We start from the raw sequence: 19,773 nt of genomic DNA, 5'->3' as shown, positions 1-19,773 counted from the left end.
TTAGATTCCCTACTCTTTGGTCTTTAAATTGTAAAGGTGATGTACAGAAGGGTTACAGTTACCTAAGTCAGGTAACGAGCACATTTCCTTCTGAACAGTGTCACCCACTCCCTTGTTTTTTCCCTGGTTTGTCCACGATCATCTCTTCTCCTTCCCTGAAGTTGTGTAGTTTATTTCCAACATAGTGTTCAGTGAATATCATGTTGAATTGGTTCACTCTTTGTCCCACCATTTATATGTCCTTCTGAGTCAATGAAGAAAGAAGATAATAAAATCTTTAGGAATCATTTGGATCAGAGTACAGGTTGTTACAAAAGCTAATCAGTATATATCTTACAGTAAGTTAGAAGTTCCATGAGACCAAAATAACTGCCTTAAGTGAACTTTCATATAAGTGTGTTTTGAGTATGCCAGGATTCTCTTTATTATGTCTGCTATAAACAATACCAAAAAAAATAGGTCTGGAAACAACTTTTGTCTTATAGTTGTAAGATATGGACATAGGGGTGTGTTATAGAGGCTTGCTGTGTTGAGACTCCCACTTTAATTCACATCATTTCTTGAGTATGTTTCTTTCATGTTACATAACATTGTCCCTGACTATGGCAACAATTCAAGCCACCACAAGGCAGAAATGCTGCCTTGTGAAGAGATGAAGACCCAATCTTCTGAGACTCTGAGAGTTGCCTTTGTTATTTACAATACTCTAATCAACAGGCATTTCCTCTTCCCATTGCTTTACTGTGTCCCACAGGGACATCAAATACAAAAGGAAGTTCTGCACAGTGATTTGATTTTTTTCCCTCAATCTGAGGAATCTAGATTTTAAAAAATATTACAAGAAAAGCTTCTCAAACTTTGTCCTAAAGGAAACACTACTTCTATTTCACGTTCTTTAAAACATAAATGTGTATCTGTATTATCTCTATCTTCGAATGCTGTCTGACTTTTATTTTTTAATATGTATGTATATATATTTATTGTAAAAATGTTGTACAGAGGGGTTACAGTTACATGAGTAAGGTAATTTGTTACCTCCTTCTTTGTTTTCCCCCTACCATCACTTTTCTCCCCACCTCTCCAACACCTCCCACCCTTCCACCCTGAAATCATAAAGTTTGTTTTCAACATAGTGTCCTGTACATAATCGTCGTCATAATGGGTCAGCCTGCATCACCATTTAAGCGTTCTGCAATATCCCCTCTCCTTCCCAAATTATAAAAATGTATATACAAGATGGAGAACACCGGCATCAAATCCAGTGAAAACAGGGGTCGTACTGTGGGGGAAGAACATCCAAAAGAAACAAAAGAACCACATAGTACATTGTAAGTTAACACTAGCAAGAAAGAAAAGCCACTGTGTCCCTGTCTTGGGGTACATTTTGCTTAACATTATCTCATGTGGTCATATGTACATATCCTTTGACCTTCTCTGCTTGTCCTAGACATGTACTTGTCATTGAAAACAAGAGAAGCCATGGGACCTATGTTTCTTTGGGCCTGGCTTACTTCACTTAATATAATTTCTCCAAATCTTTCCATTTCCTAACAAATGAGGCAATGTCATTCTTTCTAATGGAGGCATAGAATTCCTTCCTATACGACCACAAACAAGGTCATACCAAAGCTGCCTGACTTTTAATAACAGTGAAATGATGGTGTGAATCAAGCATGCCAAGCTTCTTTCTTCAAAAATGCAAATTTATGTCAAAACTCCATGGAGAACTATCTACCTCCTCTCTCTCCTAATGTTCCAAGGTGGAGTTCTAGATACCACGGTGAAAATAACCGGAGGAAGGAAACCTGGGGGAGAGAGCTCAGCTTGTTTTCTAAAACTGTTTTTTCCTGTTGTCCTACTCACTTCTCCCAAACATTTGTCATAGGTTAGACACAAGACAATACCTAACTATTGAAATAGTAGAAAATATTGTTTTCCTTCTAGGTAGTCATTTCTTAACTGAAAAATGAAGTCTATTCTGTATAAAAAGGAGTAAATGAGTTAGGCACATTGCTTTAAAACTGGTCACAATTCTATCCCAGTACTTATGATGTTGAAGCCTCCTGCTACTTTTCATTAGTTTTAATTAAGAAAACAGTTTCAAAAAATAATATTTGGGATAACAGTTCAGAATGATACATTAGAGAGAGATGTGATAATAAGAGGAAAATGCCCATTATCAGACATCCAAAAATATTTCTTTGGTGTCAGAGTGTGATGCTTATTGTATAAACACAGTTTTGGAGTAGTGTGCAAGGGAGATCATTGAAAATAGGCTTGGCAATAACAATTCTCAAAGTGGATGAATTTCAACCATGAATAACATCCAGTCATAGAAGGATAATGTGAATAGAAGTTTAAACAAACAAAGAAAATTTAAAAGATTGCCTTAACTTAGATCTTGGCCTACTTGAGTCAGAACCAAAGAGCAATATGGGAAGTATAAAATGAAAAAAAAAGTAGATCAGAATATCACTCTGTGGGTATTAAAGATTGCCACAGATTAGTAATTGGAAAGTTAAGTCCTTATAGAAAACAGGCTTATCATTAACATCTGTACAAGTATTCTAAACATATGGACCACAGGAGTAAATCCACAGGGAGAATAAAATGAAAGTTTTTGCAGTTGCCTGAGCATAATAATTATGGCTCAACTTCTGATGAGGGTGAGAAAGAGTTCTATTATGCCATTTATAGATGATACGAAGCAATGTCTTGAAATATTTGTATTTGTTTTTCTGATTTGGAGGGAAAGTGGCTGCTGTTGGTATTTGGCGGGTACAAACTCAGGGTACAGTTAAAAACTTGAAAATGCACTGGACAGTATCCTAGCCCAACAAAGAATTATCTGGCCTAAATTACGGGTTAATACTGAGCCTTAGAGGTTCTGATTTTAAATGATAAAAATGAAGGTACTTCACAAGTGTCCAGACAGATATAGTCATGAAATGGAAACACCAAAAATCCTTTAAAGTCTACTTTATTATTTTAACAGACAAGATGCAAATATTCTCATAAACACTTTGCTATTCATGAATCATTAATCAGTGATAAGAATTTCAGATGTTTCTTTCACATGGAGAGAGCAGGGGCCTTTCTTTGCCAATTGTACATGAAGACTAATTTTAAAACATTAAAACTCTAAGAGCATTTTAAAAGATTCTACAAGAATTTTGTCCAAGTAGTTTACCATTATGTGTGATGAGCTCACTCTTTAAATCATCTACAAAAGGAAACTGTACTCACTTGCCATTCAATGCTGCTACACCAACTGTGCTCCGAGCAATGGCCATACTTGCTACAAAGGTCCACTGCTGACTCTGTGGGTCCCATCTCTCCACTGTGTTCAGATAGCTCCAGCCATCATGGCCTCCCACAGCATAGATGGGTCCTTCCAGTACTGTGACACCTGAAACATTTTAGAAATGTCTGTTGTTTCTGAGCTTAAGAATATTGCATGATTCACTCAGATACCAAAATATGTATCTTGAGGGTAAGGATACAAGAGGAAAAACTAGTGGGGAGAAGGGTAGAAGGCATCACATTGACCAAGATGCATTGTATGCGTAACCTGATATGTAAAATTGCAATTTTTGTACAACTACTTAATAATAAATTTTTCCAAATATACTGAGGATAAGTCTCTTGGTATGTATATTTAATGTAATCACATGTAAATTAATATGAAAATACTGAGTGCTTTTCTTTCATAATGACACCTTAAAATCAAATTGACAATACATTATCTGTGACTACATAAAGAAACTAATCTAAAATTCAGTGGGTTTATGTCCTGTGCCTCTACAGTTCAAAACAAATTCTATGTTACAGTCTAGTATGGGTCCCCAATGAGTTCATAAGAAAGGTATATATTGATTAGAAAATAATATGACCATCATACTATTATGTGAAATCACTAAACACCAGCAATTTCAATCAATAAAATGTACAGCAAGTCTTCAGAGGGAATACATATAACTTCTGTTCACTGGTGTTCCAGAAATTTCATTTCTTCACAGAAAAATAATCTGAAAGCTAAAATGTTGCTCAATACGTAAATATTTTATTCATATTGATGGAAGGGACTTCATTTCCTATAGAGAAATTCTGATGAGCATTGTCCAAAAGGAATATGAGTCAGAATAAACAAGACATTTAAATTAGAAATAGTTAGGAGAAAGTTTCAAGTATAAAAATTAATAATGTATATCAGTATGAAATGTTGCTGATATCCCTAGACATGACTATTTTTATATATTCCTTATGGAATTGAAATTTAAATTTTCAGATGTGGCCAAGTGCATTGGCTCATGCTTTGATCCATAACTCAGCCAGGTAAAAATTCTGTGCAACCTCATCTTGACCAATGAAAATCTGCATACAAGGTTGTGCATTGGTCATCTCAACTCCATGAGATGTACACACTAAGGACCATTGTTCAGAACACCTGTTATAGAGAGGAGATCGATCTGAAATATACCTAAAAAGGGCTTGAGGCATGGATCAATCAGCAGAATGCCTGACTGATAAAAAAGGCTTAGAGTCCAAACACAAGTACTACTATACATACACGAATAGGTATTCTGCATATATGTGCACACAAGTGTATATATTTATATACACATATATAAATACATATACACATCTAGTGATCTTGTCAAATAATAAGCTCTCAATAAAATTTCATTGTTATACCAATCAAACAATCAATATAATTTGTTTTAGAAATGCACAGTAAAGCTAACATCTTAAAAAGTGTAATCAGGAAAACAGTGTGAGATATGTTATTATCATCAAAGCTGTGGTAATTTTCCTAAATATTGTTGTCATCATTAAGTCCCTGAGCAAGTGATATTTTCTCAGGATTGCTGTTTATTTTGATAACCCGTGTTGGGGAAATACCCATGTCTTTCTTGGAAATATTCATTCTTCACATTTCCACTTGATAAAGAGTTATGTTCTTGCAGATGGCTACAGATTGTCAATCTCTAGCTAGGTTGTAACGTGATTTGCCTTTTCTTGCAGATGTTTTAATTCCCTAGCAGAAGGGTCTTATTATGTAGAATGAATAACTGTACCAGAATAATTTCAAAATCAAAATGATATATTCAACCTCTTCCTCGTGTTTACTAAAAATATCTTTACAGATGCAACATGTGAAAAATATTTTCCTGTCAACATTAATTCTGAATTCTTTGAAGAATAACTGGTAGGAAGAAAACATAATTTATTGATCACAAACAGAACACAATTCAACATGGTACATATTAGGGTATTGCTCACTATTTCTATGCAGATTTACAAATTAGACTATAACTTTGATAAGTTATAGTCCATTCCTTTCTTGACTAAGAATAGTATTAACCTTGTGTATATGTTAAAATTGTCTCAGAAAGCTTATGAAAAAACATTCTAACATTTGTTTAGATTATAGAAATGCTAACTTGATTGAACTTGGATGACTTCAGTATACAGAGATAAAGACTATAGTAAAGCGTAAAGACAAAATGGTTGCCACAGTGGAAAAAATGGTAAAAAAAAAAAATAAGAGAAACCATGACAGAGTATCTCCCACTAGTAATCTACCTATCTTATATATTCTTATGGCATTTCTTTTTCTCGTGTGTGTGTGTGTGTGTGTGTGTGTGTGTGTCTGTGTGTGTGTGTCTGTGTGTCTGTGTCTGTGTCTGTGTACATCCATGTCTATGTTTCAGAGCTAATACATGGAACCAAGGAAGTAATAGACATTTAGCAGTCAGCTGTAATTCAATTTTATTTCTGTATGACTCCCATTTCATGGATTCATCCATCATCCCTTCACTTTTCTACAAACTATAGCATACCAATTTGGAAATGGGGAGGATAGAAAGGACAAAGCTCATAAATAGGTGCTACACTTTTGCCATCCACATGATGAAGGTAAAAATGTGATGATCAAACTAATATCTGAAGGGAAAAGATAAGATTAATTTGTTGAAAAGTAACTCTTAGAAAAAAGGATACTGATGTAAAACCTTGTGACTGGATAAAGGAGAATATAAATGATGCAAAGACTCAAAAGTTAAAGGACAGCAAGCACAATGCACAACATAGATAACTAGTTGAAAGACCATATGATGAGTTCTATAAGAAGAACCCATAAGAAGAGTTCTATTTTTTATCTGAAGATGAATATGATACTACTATAATGGTTTAAACAGAATCATGATGCCATCATATTTTTTTTTTCAAAATAACTAATCTTGGGTGTGGTAAAAGAATATCGTCATGTGAATAACATGTTGGCATATAAAAATCAGCAATAGTGTCTTTCAAATGCTTTTTCCTGTTTGAATTGAACACTCTTTAAGAAGTTATCCTGTGTTTTATATTATGCAACGTCAAAGTACATAATATAATAAAGCTACTATGTACCAATTACTTTTCTGTTGTCAATTTGTGTTTCCCATTGCCACTAGAGAAAGCACCCTAAGAAGACTGCAGATTATTAGCTCTATGCTCATACTCATTTGGTATATATCCATTGTTGTTGGACTTACCTTTCAAGTCTTTAATACAGTTTTCAATTGTTTTACCTATCAGTGTATTACTATTGTCCAAATATTTTTATTTATAAAACTCAATTGATAAAAATTTAGTTACACAGGGAAGAATTATTTTTCTTGTAATTTTGCATTTCTGTATCAGTATTCCTCTCCAATCCCTAAGACCCTAAGATGGTAATAATTTTCTTATTTACATCCTTGTTATAAGCTCTAAGAAATATAGTGACTATTTTTAAGTACATAATAATATGATAGCTTATTAAGAAGTGACATTATACATATCTCCTATTTTATTTTCATTCTGTACTAACAGAATATACTTCAGCTATGATGGATGGAAATTAATAGAGATATTGTTTTAATGTAATTTTAATACTTCTTTATATTTTTATTCATTTCAAATGTAATTTAAAAGAACAGCACCACAGAAGTTAATTCCATAATGTAGTTAAGAAAATTAATTCAATAAAATTGTCTTGTCCCACTTGTAATTATAGTCCATTGCCTACAATTTTATTGTACTTCAAAATTACTAAATTAAATAAAATTGAGGAAATTATTTCATCTTTATATAAAATGCAAACAAAGCCAATGGAAAGTGGAAAGTTCATGGATTTTGAAGACACTATTCAAAATGTGATTTTTGTGAAGCTATCTTAAGCTCTTTGTTTTACTCTGTGACCATCTCTATGATTATGAACTATTTTCTATGGATTTTAAGCAATAATTCATATAAAACTTTTAATTGTCATAATTACTGACACAACTTTTCAGAAATGAAATTTAATTTATTCTTTTAGTTACTCTTAAAATGTTAAGGTCTACTACAAGGTAATATTATAGTTATTGTAAAATTATTGTAGTATAGTTAGTATAAAATGATTTTCTAGATAAAATAGGAAATTGTAGAAAACAGATATTCTCAGTAACCTAAGCATCATTTGTTGGTGAAATTTGCACAGTCAAATAAAATTAAAGAATCATTTATATTGTGATTACTTAAGTGCAATTCTCTTTGTGTGTTCCACTCCATGTTTTTTTGCTTCTGTGAGATAAGCAAATAGTGGATTATTCAGGCCCCTGAAGTAAAGTGTGAAAGGGTGTTGGTATCTCCATCAAGATTTATTTAGGTGCTGGGTTTACTATTGTGTTCTGGCAAATGTCTGAAACAGTACTGACACTAAAAATCAGGAAGATAATTTTGATGTTTAGCTGAAGTGATTACTTGTATTTCTTGGACTTTGGTGTCCCCAAATGTCAACAAGTTGTAGTACAAACACTGTAGAGTAACATAGAGTAAACATTATATAATAAATGCTATAGCAGTAAGAATTTTGTGGCTGGAATTTAGTATCCTGAAAACTATTACATTGAAACACTGGCCAAAGGCTTCATAGGATTGGAGGAGTAGACTTTGTGAGGTAGATTTAGATGAGGTCATTGATATTTACCCTTCATGAGGGAATTAGTGAAGAGAAAATTTGTTCTTTGTCACACGATGTCAAAGAGAAAAGGCAACAGTGATTATGGCAGGAAAAACCCTGTCTCTAATGAACTAAATCAGCTAGTATTTGGATTTCACTCTATTCAAACTATGAAGAATAAATACCTGTTGCTTAAGATACCTACTTATATTTTTTATAGCAGCTTGAATAGACTAATGCATAGAGCTATGATCTTAATGAGAATTAAGTGGGATTATAGGAATTTAAAATGATTACAAATAATCAACTTAAAAACACAAAACCTCAGGAAATCAAGTCATATATATTAATTGAAAATGTGATGAAAATTCTACTATTGCTACATAATTATGACTAGATTAGTTTATAGCCAAATACAGAACTGTTTAAAGAACAGGTTATCATAATATAATTTACAAGACATTCAAGGGTTATATTTAATTTATGTAAACAGAATGGAAATTATGGACCCTTTCATAGTAGGCTTATATAGGAATGCAGATGGTATTCATGGGGGAAACAAGAAAGAAAGATGGAGGTTGGGAATGTCGCTTAGTGGTAGAGTGCTTGCCTAACATACATGAAGTCCTGAGTTCAATTCCTCTGTACCACATAAATTGAAAAACCAGAAGTGGTACTGTAGATCAAATAGTAGAGCCTTGAGCAAAAAGAAGCTCAGAGACAGTGCTCAGGCCTTGAGTTCAAGCCCCAGGACTGGCAAAAACAGCGGGAACAGAAAAAATCAAGAACAAAGAATCCCTACAAAACCTACAATCTTTACATAAGCTGAAGGATAGTCTTGCTCCATAGATGTTGATTTTACCAGTAAGAAGAATTGTTTTTTTCCTAAGCAATTCTAATAAATTCAGTTCAAGAGTACTCCACTTCTATGATTTGCTATCTTTTTGTCAATTCCTCTGTAACATCGATTAAATGGTTTAATTTTGTTTTTAAAAAAGTCCTATATCACAAGCATGTTTTTAAAATTTCAGTGAAATAATGGAATAATTATTAGCTGAGGAACATTTAAAATGGAATGTTATTGATACATAAAATGATGTCTCAGATTTTTCCCAGAAGACAATCAGGGGTAGGATTTTACCCTCAGGAGGATTTTTGTCTAAGAGAGCACTGCTGGGTCATGTCATGCCTGTAGACCTGAGGATCACAGTTTGAAGCCAGTCCCAGTAGGAAAGTCAGTGACACTCCAATAAACTAAAACAAAACAAAACAAATATTGGAAGTAGAGCTATAGCTCAAATGATAGAGAGTTAATCTTGTGTTAAAAAAAGCCTAGGATCCACCCACATGATCAGTTCAACCCAGGATAAATAAGAGTTATCTACACAGCGAAGTCAGGAGGGTTGGCTAGGTGCTTTCTACTTACTCATGGGTTAATTCAAATCTCACTGGGAAAGTTAACTTTCATAATTTTAGAATAGAAAGAAAGAAAAAGATGACGTACAAAATATCTTCTTGACACAAGTATAACAAATAAGTTCATAAACATTTTATTTAACAATTAAATATTAATAGACCCTATCATAAATTTGGTGTGTGTGTGTGTGTGTGTATGTGTGTGTGTATACACACAAAATGCCCCCATAGATAGCATAAGCAAATGAAAAACCACAATCCTAATGATGTTTAGGGGTATTATGATTGTATATCTCAATACTCTACTGTTTGATCACTAAAACAACAATGCTGGTGTGCATAATTACCAGCTTTCTGCTTTAGCAACCTTTCCCTTGTTGTTCCTAAAGCTTATATAATATTCATCTGAGTGTACAAGGCCTTGATCTTCTGCTGGCTGCATTCCTGATCATTCAAGCTTATTCTCCTATGGGGAAGGCATTTTTTTTTTTGGCTTTGTGTGCTGTCATAAAATTTTTGTGATAAGAGAATCAAAAAAAACAAAGGCAAGCTCTTATCTGATATTTTCTAATACTTGCACAACTTTTTCATTCAGTGCCTCCAAATTGGCTTATTAATTAACTGGCACAAATTACTTTTAATGAACTGTTTGTCCTTATCTTTGAATCTCAAATCTTTTGGAAGAACACTGACAGGCAATTATCCTTCTGCAAATTTGTAGATGTGAGAGTGTAGATTAGACTTGAGTTTTCACCTGGGGAACTTCTCTGTAATGTCAAGCTCACCTATATTCTAGCAGCTTTCTTAGCTAGGATTTACATTAGCTGAATCTAATCAAAGAAGTTATGAGAGTTTAAAATGAGAACTGATAATTCTTTTGTGTCATTGTTTTTGCTAAGAGGAGCTAACAGTGAAGATAACTCCATGTATAATTTTAGCTTTGCTGAGACTGAGATTATCAAGTAAATAATTTTGTAAGAATAATGATGATGCTTGAATATGCCATTTTTTCCTGACCAAATGATTAAATGAGGGACATGAGAGTCAAAATATGAAAATATGCTTTTTTAGTAGCAAGTACCACAAAGGTATCTTGTGTTATTTTAATATCACTAGACATACACATGTTAAATTAGGTAAAAATTATTTGATTAAAATGAGGATTCCAGGACTCATCATTTCATGATGAATTCCATCATTTCACTGGACCCAGTAAGAAATCTATTTTAAGAGTTAACAAAAGGGCTGGGCATAGCTTGAGAAATACCTTGAAATTCTAGCTTCTCAAGAGGACAGTCATGAGGATTACAGCTCTAGGCCAGATTGGGCAAAAGATAAGAATAAACTCATATCAACAAATGAGTTTTAAGTGATGGCTCACATTTATAATCCCATGTATGCATGAGATATTGTGAGGCTTCCTACCTTGTGGAAGTAAACTCCAAAGCAATAAAATAATATATTAAAAATAATAATAATTAGTAATGCAAAGAAGAGGTTGGATGTATCTCAAGTGGTAAAGTATCTACCAAGTAAGTATGAGATTAAAGCATTAGTTCAAATCCCAGTATACCCCCCCCCAAAATAAAGAGTCCTTAAAGAAAATACATTGATCTACCTATCTCATATCTGCTACCCTATGAAGCTATGTGCAATTAAAATGAAACTAATGCAGTTAGATATGAACAACATAACTGCCAAGTTTCAAGTAGCTGCTAATGAGCCTCTAAAATGTATTTTCTTGCAGATTCCCCTTGAAGCCTGATGGCTCATACATTATTCCTTTCAATGCCCTAAAGACTTGCACAATGTCTAGGAGAAAGTGATAGGCGTGGAGGTTTTTTCTAAGCTTGAAACTGAATAGAGTATTGCATGAATGGAAAGTAAACACTAAGATACAGAATTGGTTGCAAAAGTTTCAAAGTATGCTTTTATCCATGAATAAATTGCTCTAACTCGAAACTTCAGATTTTATTTTTGAAAGAGTAATAATAACAGCATTTTCCTCAACGTACTATTGTAAAGATTAAATGAGAAGATTTGCTTAACATATTAGAAGGAGTTTTTGGCACATCGTTATATGATTTCATATACTAAGGGTCAAAAATAAGGTCAAGTTTAAATATATCTTAGAAGGAACAAAGAAATGAAAAGGATTTGGTAGACTCAAGTTCTTTTTTATACTTCTTAGTCTCTGCTTTACTATGAATATTCTTTTTTTTTAACTGTATTTTTTTTGTCTTTTCTTTTTTGGTACTGGGGATCGAACCCAGGACGTTGCGCTTGTTAGGCAAGCGCTTTGCCACTGAGCTACATCCCAGCCCTGAATATTCTTATTCTATGCCTGATAGTGGAATTGTATTGTGCCTAACACATGACTAATAGTGAAATCCAGTCACTGCTTGAGGATGTTGAACAATCAATATATTTGAATTCATATTGACTTAAGGAAAACACAACTGTAAGGTCTGAACAGGGACACCTCCCTCCCTCTTGGCTAAGTTTCCACACAGTAACTGGCAGACCTGGAAGCAGTCACCTTCCCCTCCTGCTAGGTCACATCCTGGGCCACTTCTGGTCACATGCCTCCCATCCAACCTTAGGAGGGTCCCAGACCCTGAGGTCACATCCAGATCCAGTGTGGTCACACTTTTCCCCCACCTGGCCACACCTCTTCCTGTCCCTGACCTAAATAAGTCTGGCCAGAGGTGAGTCGAGTGCCTTCCCCTGCCTTTCCTTTTCAGCTATGCTTCTCCACCATGCATGGTAGGGGCAGCAGTTCAGTAAACAAACTTCTTTTTCTGCCTGAATAGCGAGTGGTGTTCTCTTCATCAGCTACCTAATGATACCTACCTATTTAATATGCCTTACATATGGTGCCATGACTTGGATGGGGTTTTTGAGTTGGAAATGTTAGAATTTCCTAACCACCCCTTTTCTGTGAACCAAACTGCCTTGAGACACCATGCAAGCCTTCACATCCACATCCACACCACTTCTTACTCTAGTGAGTGAAACTACTCTCAACAGTTCTCTATTGCTCAGTCTCTGTCCAGACGTGGCACCATGCCAGAGAGCTCCTATGGCCTTTATAAGAAAGGCCGGTCACCTCCAGGTTCAAGGACGCTTGGTTTTGGGGACTTGGCCATTTCTCTCTAGAGGGCTCTGGGGGAAGTTGGGATGCCGTTTCTGCTTGGTCAGCTCTCCTTCATTCAGAGTGACTCTCTTACACATTTAATGGGGTGCTGCCAGTCACACTTAAGCCATGAAGCCCCTTTGAAATGCCTCCTGCACTTCTTGGAAGGCCAGAGGGCCTACTTTTTATGCCATTCTCAGATGTAGACAGTTTTTGCCACTGCAATGGTAAATGGTCAGAAGTCTATTTACTTTCAGGCTCTCGTTGCTCTCTCTGCCAATCACGTCTAACTTTCCCTATCTCTCCCTTTCTCTTTTTTACAACATTTTGGCTTGTGCTCTGAAGAGTGTGACGCAGGCTGGGTCCCGGGGACCCCCTCTAGGTTCCCTCTCAAAGGCTAGCCATTCTAGGTTTGAAAATTGTCAGTTTCCATTTGTTTAGGTTTTCTTTGCGTTTTTTCAGAAATTCACCATCTTGAGTTCACCGTATTGGCCACATGGTGGGTTAAGGCTTGTGTCTCATCTGACTTTTAACCTTCCACCAAGCTTACTAATACACCCCATTTTGTGGCCTCCCCCGTGAGGCACTCCCTTCTTTTTCAGCCTCCCAAGAGAGGTGCACCCCCCATTTATGGCCTCCCCAATGAGGCCTCCTCTGTTTTATGGCCTCCTCTGCATGGCTCCCCGTCTTTTGCAGCCTCCCCTGCGAGGTACCCCCTCTTTTGTGGCTTCCCCCCAAAGTACCCCTTCCTTTCCAGCCTCCTCTGAGAGTTCCCCCCCGCGGCCTCTCCTGCAAGACCCCCTTCCCTGCGGGACCCCTCCTCTGCCTTTGTAGTGGAGGTGGCACCTAAAGCTCCATGTGTGCCAGAAGCAATGCATCCGCTCTGTCAAAATCTTCAGCTCTCTCTAGCATTGACCTTGTGGCGGATGCACCAACTTGGAATGTTGGGAGCTCAGCTGCTATTTTGCACAACTCGATTTCATGCCGACCTCAACTTGATTCTGTGTGTGCACGCCTATACGTGTTTGTCTGTGTCTGTGTAAATTTGTCATCTGGCATTGTAATCAAGTTATTTGGCTTAAATTGTCTGAGATTCCTGAAGTTTATTCAGCTTGGATTCATAGTTCAGTGCCAGCTAGTATACACGCAGTACAGATCCAGTCCATCTCTTCCAACTTGGAAGACAGGCCTCACTCCTGCCTAGACCATCCTGACTACCTCTACTATGGTAAAAGTAGACAGGAGTCTCAATTGGCTCCACCACACACAACAAATTTCCTGGTGAAAGATTGCTTTGGATTTGCAGAAGCTAAGGCTCTTTCTGTAACTTTGGTTAATTTAAGCACTGTTAGGGTTATCAGAAAGAAATCAATACTATATCTGTGCTAAAATTCTCATCACATCTAATGAGTTTTGTCATTTCAGAATGCTTGTTGGTCAATTCTTGATAAGGACCAGATAAGCTTACTTATTCTACTTGATCTCCTTGTTGCTTTAATTGGAAATAAATAAAGGGTTTTTTTTTTGTTTTGTTTTCAGTGGCAAAGATTGTGGTTCAAATCCAGCTCAGGCCAAAAATTTGCTAAGACTCCATCTCCCAACTAACCTGCAAAGAGCCAGGTTGGAAGCATGGCTCAAGACTCTTATGTCTAACTAGCAAACACTAAAAATAGTACTATAACTCAAAGTGGTTCAGTGCTAGCCTTGAGCAGAAATGCTCAGGGACAGTGCCCAGGCCTTGAGTTCAAACCTCCTTGAATATCAACTTGGACAAGCCAGCCCAGCAATGAGCACCTAGACTCAGCCAATCTGGGGAACAAGGGAACATGTAGAGGAATAAGAGGAGATGATGTCACATCAGCCACTTTGTGCCTGCCCTTTCAAAATTAACCAGAGCCGGGAGGTCAATAGAAGCTAGATGCCTGCCCATCTAATGCCCATACCTGTCTACCTTTCAACTAGACAGGTATTTATATTCTTGCCTTTGTCACCTGACTTCTCTACCTAGTTGCCAGATGTCAGAAGTAGCTAGGGACATTTCTACCAACATTTTCAGCCCCAAGTCCTTCCTCTTGCCATTTATTTGCTCTCTAGTATTTTCTTCCAGTCCCTCAATGCCTCATGAGACTTCTCCAGACTTCATTCAAGAGTCTTGCCTCCTCCAGACCTCATCTAAGGACTCAACACCCAACTGACAGCTGCTGTCTGCTGCCTTCTCGCAGAGGGGACCACATCTCAGCCTTTTTACCCCTACTGCCCATGCCCCTTGCCAGGAGGAAGTAGCCAGAGAGAATCTTCACCCTTTTTCATAATTATCAAGAGGCTGGAATGTAAGGTCTGAACAGGGACACCTCCCTCCCTCTTGGCTAAGTTTCCACACAGTATCTGTAACCCAGGTAACTGGCAGACCTGGAAGCAGTCACCTTCCCCCACTGCTAGGGGCCACCTCTGGTCACAGGCCTCCCATCTGACCTTAGGAGGGTCCCAGACCCTGAGGTCAAATCCAGATCCAGTGTGGTCACACCTTTCCCCTACCTGGCCCCACCTCTTCCTGTCCCTGGCCTAGATAAGTCCTGGCCCAGAGGTGGGTGCCCACATTACCCCCCTTTCCTTTTCAGCTATGCTTCTCCACCATGCATGGTGGGGGCAGCAGTTCTTTTCCTGCCTGAATAGCGCTTGGTGTTCTCCTCATCAGCTACCTAATGAAACCTACCTATTTAATATGCCTTACAACATTTATATTTTCATGGTGAAAACAAATTAAATGAATGATAATATTTAATCTTGATTTTACAGTACAGAAATCATCTTAATAAAATATAAATTTATCATAATGAAAATAAAGTGATTACATTTCAGTCTAATGGGGATATTACTTAATGAACATATGAACACCTTAAAGATACATTTTTATTTTTTCCCTCAGTTGGGCTTGAACTCTGGGCTTGGGCACTATCCCTTAGCTCTTCAGCTCAAGGCAAGTGCTCTACCACTTGAGCCACAGAGCCATTTCTGCTTTTCTAGTGGTTTTTTGGAGATAAGAGTCTCATAGGCCTTTCCTGCCCAGGCTGGCTTTGAACCGTGATTCTCAGATCTCAGCCTCCTGAGATGCTAGGATTACAGGCGTGAACCACAGGCACCCATCAAAAATACATTTTTAAATATGTAAAATAAAAAAATTAAAATGTCCTGGAAACATTTAGATAAAAAATAAAATTAAATAAAGCTGATAAGTCAAATTTGAAATGTTAACAGAATATTTCAATTTAAAATAAGATAACATATAAGAACAATGTAGTTATATTACTCATAAAAATTACAATCTCTCCTTTCTGTATTTGAATTTATTTCTACGTTATAATATATGTTAGAATAAGGCATTTTCAGTATATGTTTTTAAAGTTTGAGCCAGATGCTGGTGGCTCAGGCTTATAAGCATAGCTACTCAGGAGGCTGAGATTGGAGGATTTCTATTTGAAGCCAGCTCAGGCAGTAAAGTCCATACAACTCTTATTTACAAATAGCTACCAAAATAAATAACTCAAATAAGATAAAGTTAATTAATAAAAAGCCTTAAGTGTAGTTGTGGTGCAAGTGGTACAGGAAAATGCTCAGGGACAGTGTCCAGTCTCTGAGGTCAAGTTCCAGGAAGAGAAAAAACAAAAACAAAAAAACAAAATAAACAAGGCAGATCAACTACTTTGACATTTTAAGGAAGTGCTTTGGACTTTAACACTGTAGGATTAAGTAATAATTCAGGTCTCTGGGTATGCTCTTTTGAAGGAATGTTGAGTCCTTGACCTCTTCCTCTTTTTCTTGTATTCCCAGCCACCATAAGCTTAGAAGGCCTCCCACACCATTTGTTCCTTTTTTATGTACTGAACTGCCATTGGCCAAAAAGCAACAGAGAGGAGCAACCAAGGTCTCTAAACTCTAAAACTATAACCTAACACAAACCTACCTACTTTTAGGTTAATTATCTCAAGTATTTTCTCACTGTGAGAGTGTGTTGACCATCTTTGTGTCACCATGCCAAAAGATTTGAAGAAAAATTATTCTAATGCACAATTTCAGAGGTGTCAATCCATTGTCAGGGAAGCTTGTTGGGAAAGAATAGTTCACAACAGGCAGACAGGAAGCCGAGAGATTAGAGACAGGAAGGGCCCAATTCAAGATGTAACTCACAGTAACCTGTTCACTTCACTATGCCAGTGGGCTTCTTGAAACTTTCAGTAATACTGTCATATTTTATGAGCATCACGGGGTTAGTTTATTTACCAAAGTCAGAGCCAGCATTCTCTCATTGCATTTTGAAAAAGACTGTAGTCAGAAATGCATTTTACTAATTTACTAGGTAAATCTCAATCTAATAAATAATCAAGATTAATAAAAATACAAAGCTAAGTATGACACAAAAATAGGTTCATACATGTGTGCATATATGTACAGGTTTATATTTTTCAAAAGGTATTCTTTTGTTCTTTTAACAACCAATCACACATTTTGTAAAATACCATATTATCTCTTGTAACTTACTTACTAATTTTTTTCTGATTTTCTTTTAAATTAGTTTTTTATTGTAAAAATGTTGCACAGAGGAGGGGTTACAGTTACATGAGCAAGGTAATGAGTACATTTCTTATCAAGCATTATTGTCTCCTCCTTTGTTTTTCCCCTACCATCCCTTCCCTCCCATCTCCACAACTAAACTCCCCCCACTCCCTTCCACCCCGGCCTAAACTGAAATGTTTGTTTTTCGACATCTTATTGCTGCAATGGGCCCACTTGTATCCCTGTTTAAACAATTTGTTTTTTCCCTTCCCCTCTGCAAATTATGCCACCATCAAATACAGTGAAAACAGGTGTTATACTGTGGGGGAGGGACATACAAAGCAACAAAAATATCAATCCCCCAACAACAAATCCTCAAAGAAACAATTGCCCGATTAATAAGTGGGCTGAAGACTTAAAGAGAAATTTTTTTCTGAAGAGGAAATAAGAATGGCCAATAGACACATAAGAAATGTTCAACCTCTCTAGCTATAAAAGAAATGCAAATCAAAAGAACATTGAGATACCACCTCACCCCAGTTAGAATGGCTATAATCAAGAAAGCTCATAACAACAGATGCTAAAGGGGATGTGGACAGAATAAATCATTATAAAAAGATTAAACATCAGCCCTGAATCTATTTTAATTACCTTACTCTTTGTGATTTTTTCATCATGTTTCCAACATGATGTTATCTAGCTTGGATAAAAAGGTTGGAGGTCTGGCTCTGGGCATCTCAAGAAAGATCTGAGAGTGAGGTACATATACTTTCTTTATAAGACACTCAGCTATTGCTATTCTTCCATAGTACCAGAAAATGGTCAGAGCTAGTATAGAATTCAAAATACTTTAATCAGATTTGTAATGTGTATAAATATACACACATATATGATAACATAAACATTATATATGAATGTGTACACATTAAATTTATTAAAATTAAATGTGTTGTATTTTTATGTATGATGTAATAATAATTATTCTACATTTTTGGTTATTTTTTTCAGAAATCAGACTACACACTCTGGAAAAATAATAGAATTTATTTCAAACTTAATGTCTCCATCTTTCCAGACATAAAATATATTAAATTTATTCTAGTACTCAAGAAAGGTCTTTCATAATTTTAGATGACAATATTATTTCCTTATGTTTTTCTTAGCAAAGTTCTTATAATTAGCCCTACAAATCCTGGCTTTCATCCTATACTCATCATGTCTACTTGTTAAATTAAACTTAATACATTGCTGGAAAGAGTAATACAATAAACAATCAGAATATGGTGGAAATTAATACAGAAAGGAAAGTAAAGCAAAATAGAACTTACATAAGTCTGTGGAGAATTTCTGCTTTTGTCACCACTGAGCCATATAATTCTGAACAAATTAGTTAATACTTCTGGTCCTCATGTATCTTATTTTCAAAATCAAATGTCTAAAGTTAATGTTCTCTTAGCTTCTCTCTGGTTTAAGTATCTGTTGGTCTATATATATTCTCATTTTAACTGATTACTTTATTATCATATACAAGTTCGAATCTACAAGGAATTTTATTTTAAATGTGATTGTAACTGGAAACATATTGAGGAATGGAAGATTAAAAATTAAAGCATGTAGAAAAGCATTAAAATGTAAAACAAATGATTTCTTCAGAGAAAGCTAGAAAAGTTGTTAAACAACGAATTAATCATTAAAACCAACAGAAAAACTCAACTTTCTGCAAGCAATCACTTTTTCTTTGTATAGATTTTTCTTTATGATTTACCTGTAAAGCTAGAATATCAGTTCTTCTAATAATGAAATCTCATCATTTTAAATTCAGTAAAAAAAATTAATCAGGATAATTTCCAGCTTTATTGTGAAAATGTGGGGCAAATTTTTAAAATATATGAATAATTATTGACAAAAATGTGCCTCCCAAACAAATATGTCAACATTAATGCAAGTATCCATTTGGAAAACCATAAAAAGATAACAAAAAGGTCATATTAACTGTTATTCTTGTATATCTCATACTGGAGAATAAACATGCAAAAGGTATAGCTATATACCTTATTTTAAAACATTTCACAAAGTAATAATAATTTACATATATATTATTCTCTTTTTTTGCCTGAAATGTGCCTTTTTTTTACTATTAAGATATTGTGGTTCAATTTTAGTGTCATTCCTCTTTGGAAAAATATTTCCTGATCATGCATTTGATTTTAGCACCCGTATACCAAAATCTTTAATTATCTACTAAGTTATTTGAACTCCCAGTCAGATATAACATCTTTAGTATGATTTATCTTTCATCTTTTTCAATGACTTTGTTTATATTTTTTTCAGTGACTATTCTAATGTATGGTAATACAAATCTTAATGTTCATTGAATGGGATGGCTTAACCAATGAAAAATCTTATATAAATTTTCTTCAGATTTAATTGGACTATTTAGGTTAGCCTTCTAGCTAATTGGACTAATTATGTTAAAACAAGGGAAGCAGTAAAGAACATAACTGATTGGAAATAGGTAATAAAGAATGTAAGAAAACATTTGAGATAGTCATGTAAATTTGGATGTCTGTTTGTTTCCACTGGAAACAAAATTTAATTTTTTACTTTAGAGCATTTAATTCACAGAGTAAACCTAATTAGGTAGGTTATATGCATGTAAATACATGATAAAACTCATTTATACAAGAGTGGAATATACTTG

The 19,773-nt window shown here is 35.4% G+C and overlaps 1 protein-coding gene across 2 annotated transcripts in view; it reads right to left on the bottom strand.

Annotated features, from left to right (window-relative positions):
* The window catches only part of Klhl1 (kelch-like family member 1), a 249,553-nt gene that overhangs the window by 21,824 nt on the left and 207,956 nt on the right, over window positions 1–19,773 (bottom strand). For both annotated transcript variants that reach the window (XM_013028584.1, XM_013028661.1), the window contains one exon: window positions 3,247–3,409. In XM_013028584.1, the coding sequence (XP_012884038.1) occupies window positions 3,247–3,409 (163 nt within the window). The remainder of the gene's footprint in view (window positions 1–3,246; window positions 3,410–19,773) is intronic.

The sequence above is a fragment of the Dipodomys ordii genome, unplaced genomic scaffold, assembly GCF_000151885.1.
Source record: "Dipodomys ordii isolate 6190 unplaced genomic scaffold, Dord_2.0 Scaffold1, whole genome shotgun sequence".
In the NCBI taxonomy this organism is placed as follows: domain Eukaryota; kingdom Metazoa; phylum Chordata; class Mammalia; order Rodentia; family Heteromyidae; genus Dipodomys; species Dipodomys ordii.
This window is presented reverse-complemented; position numbering and strand designations above follow the sequence as displayed.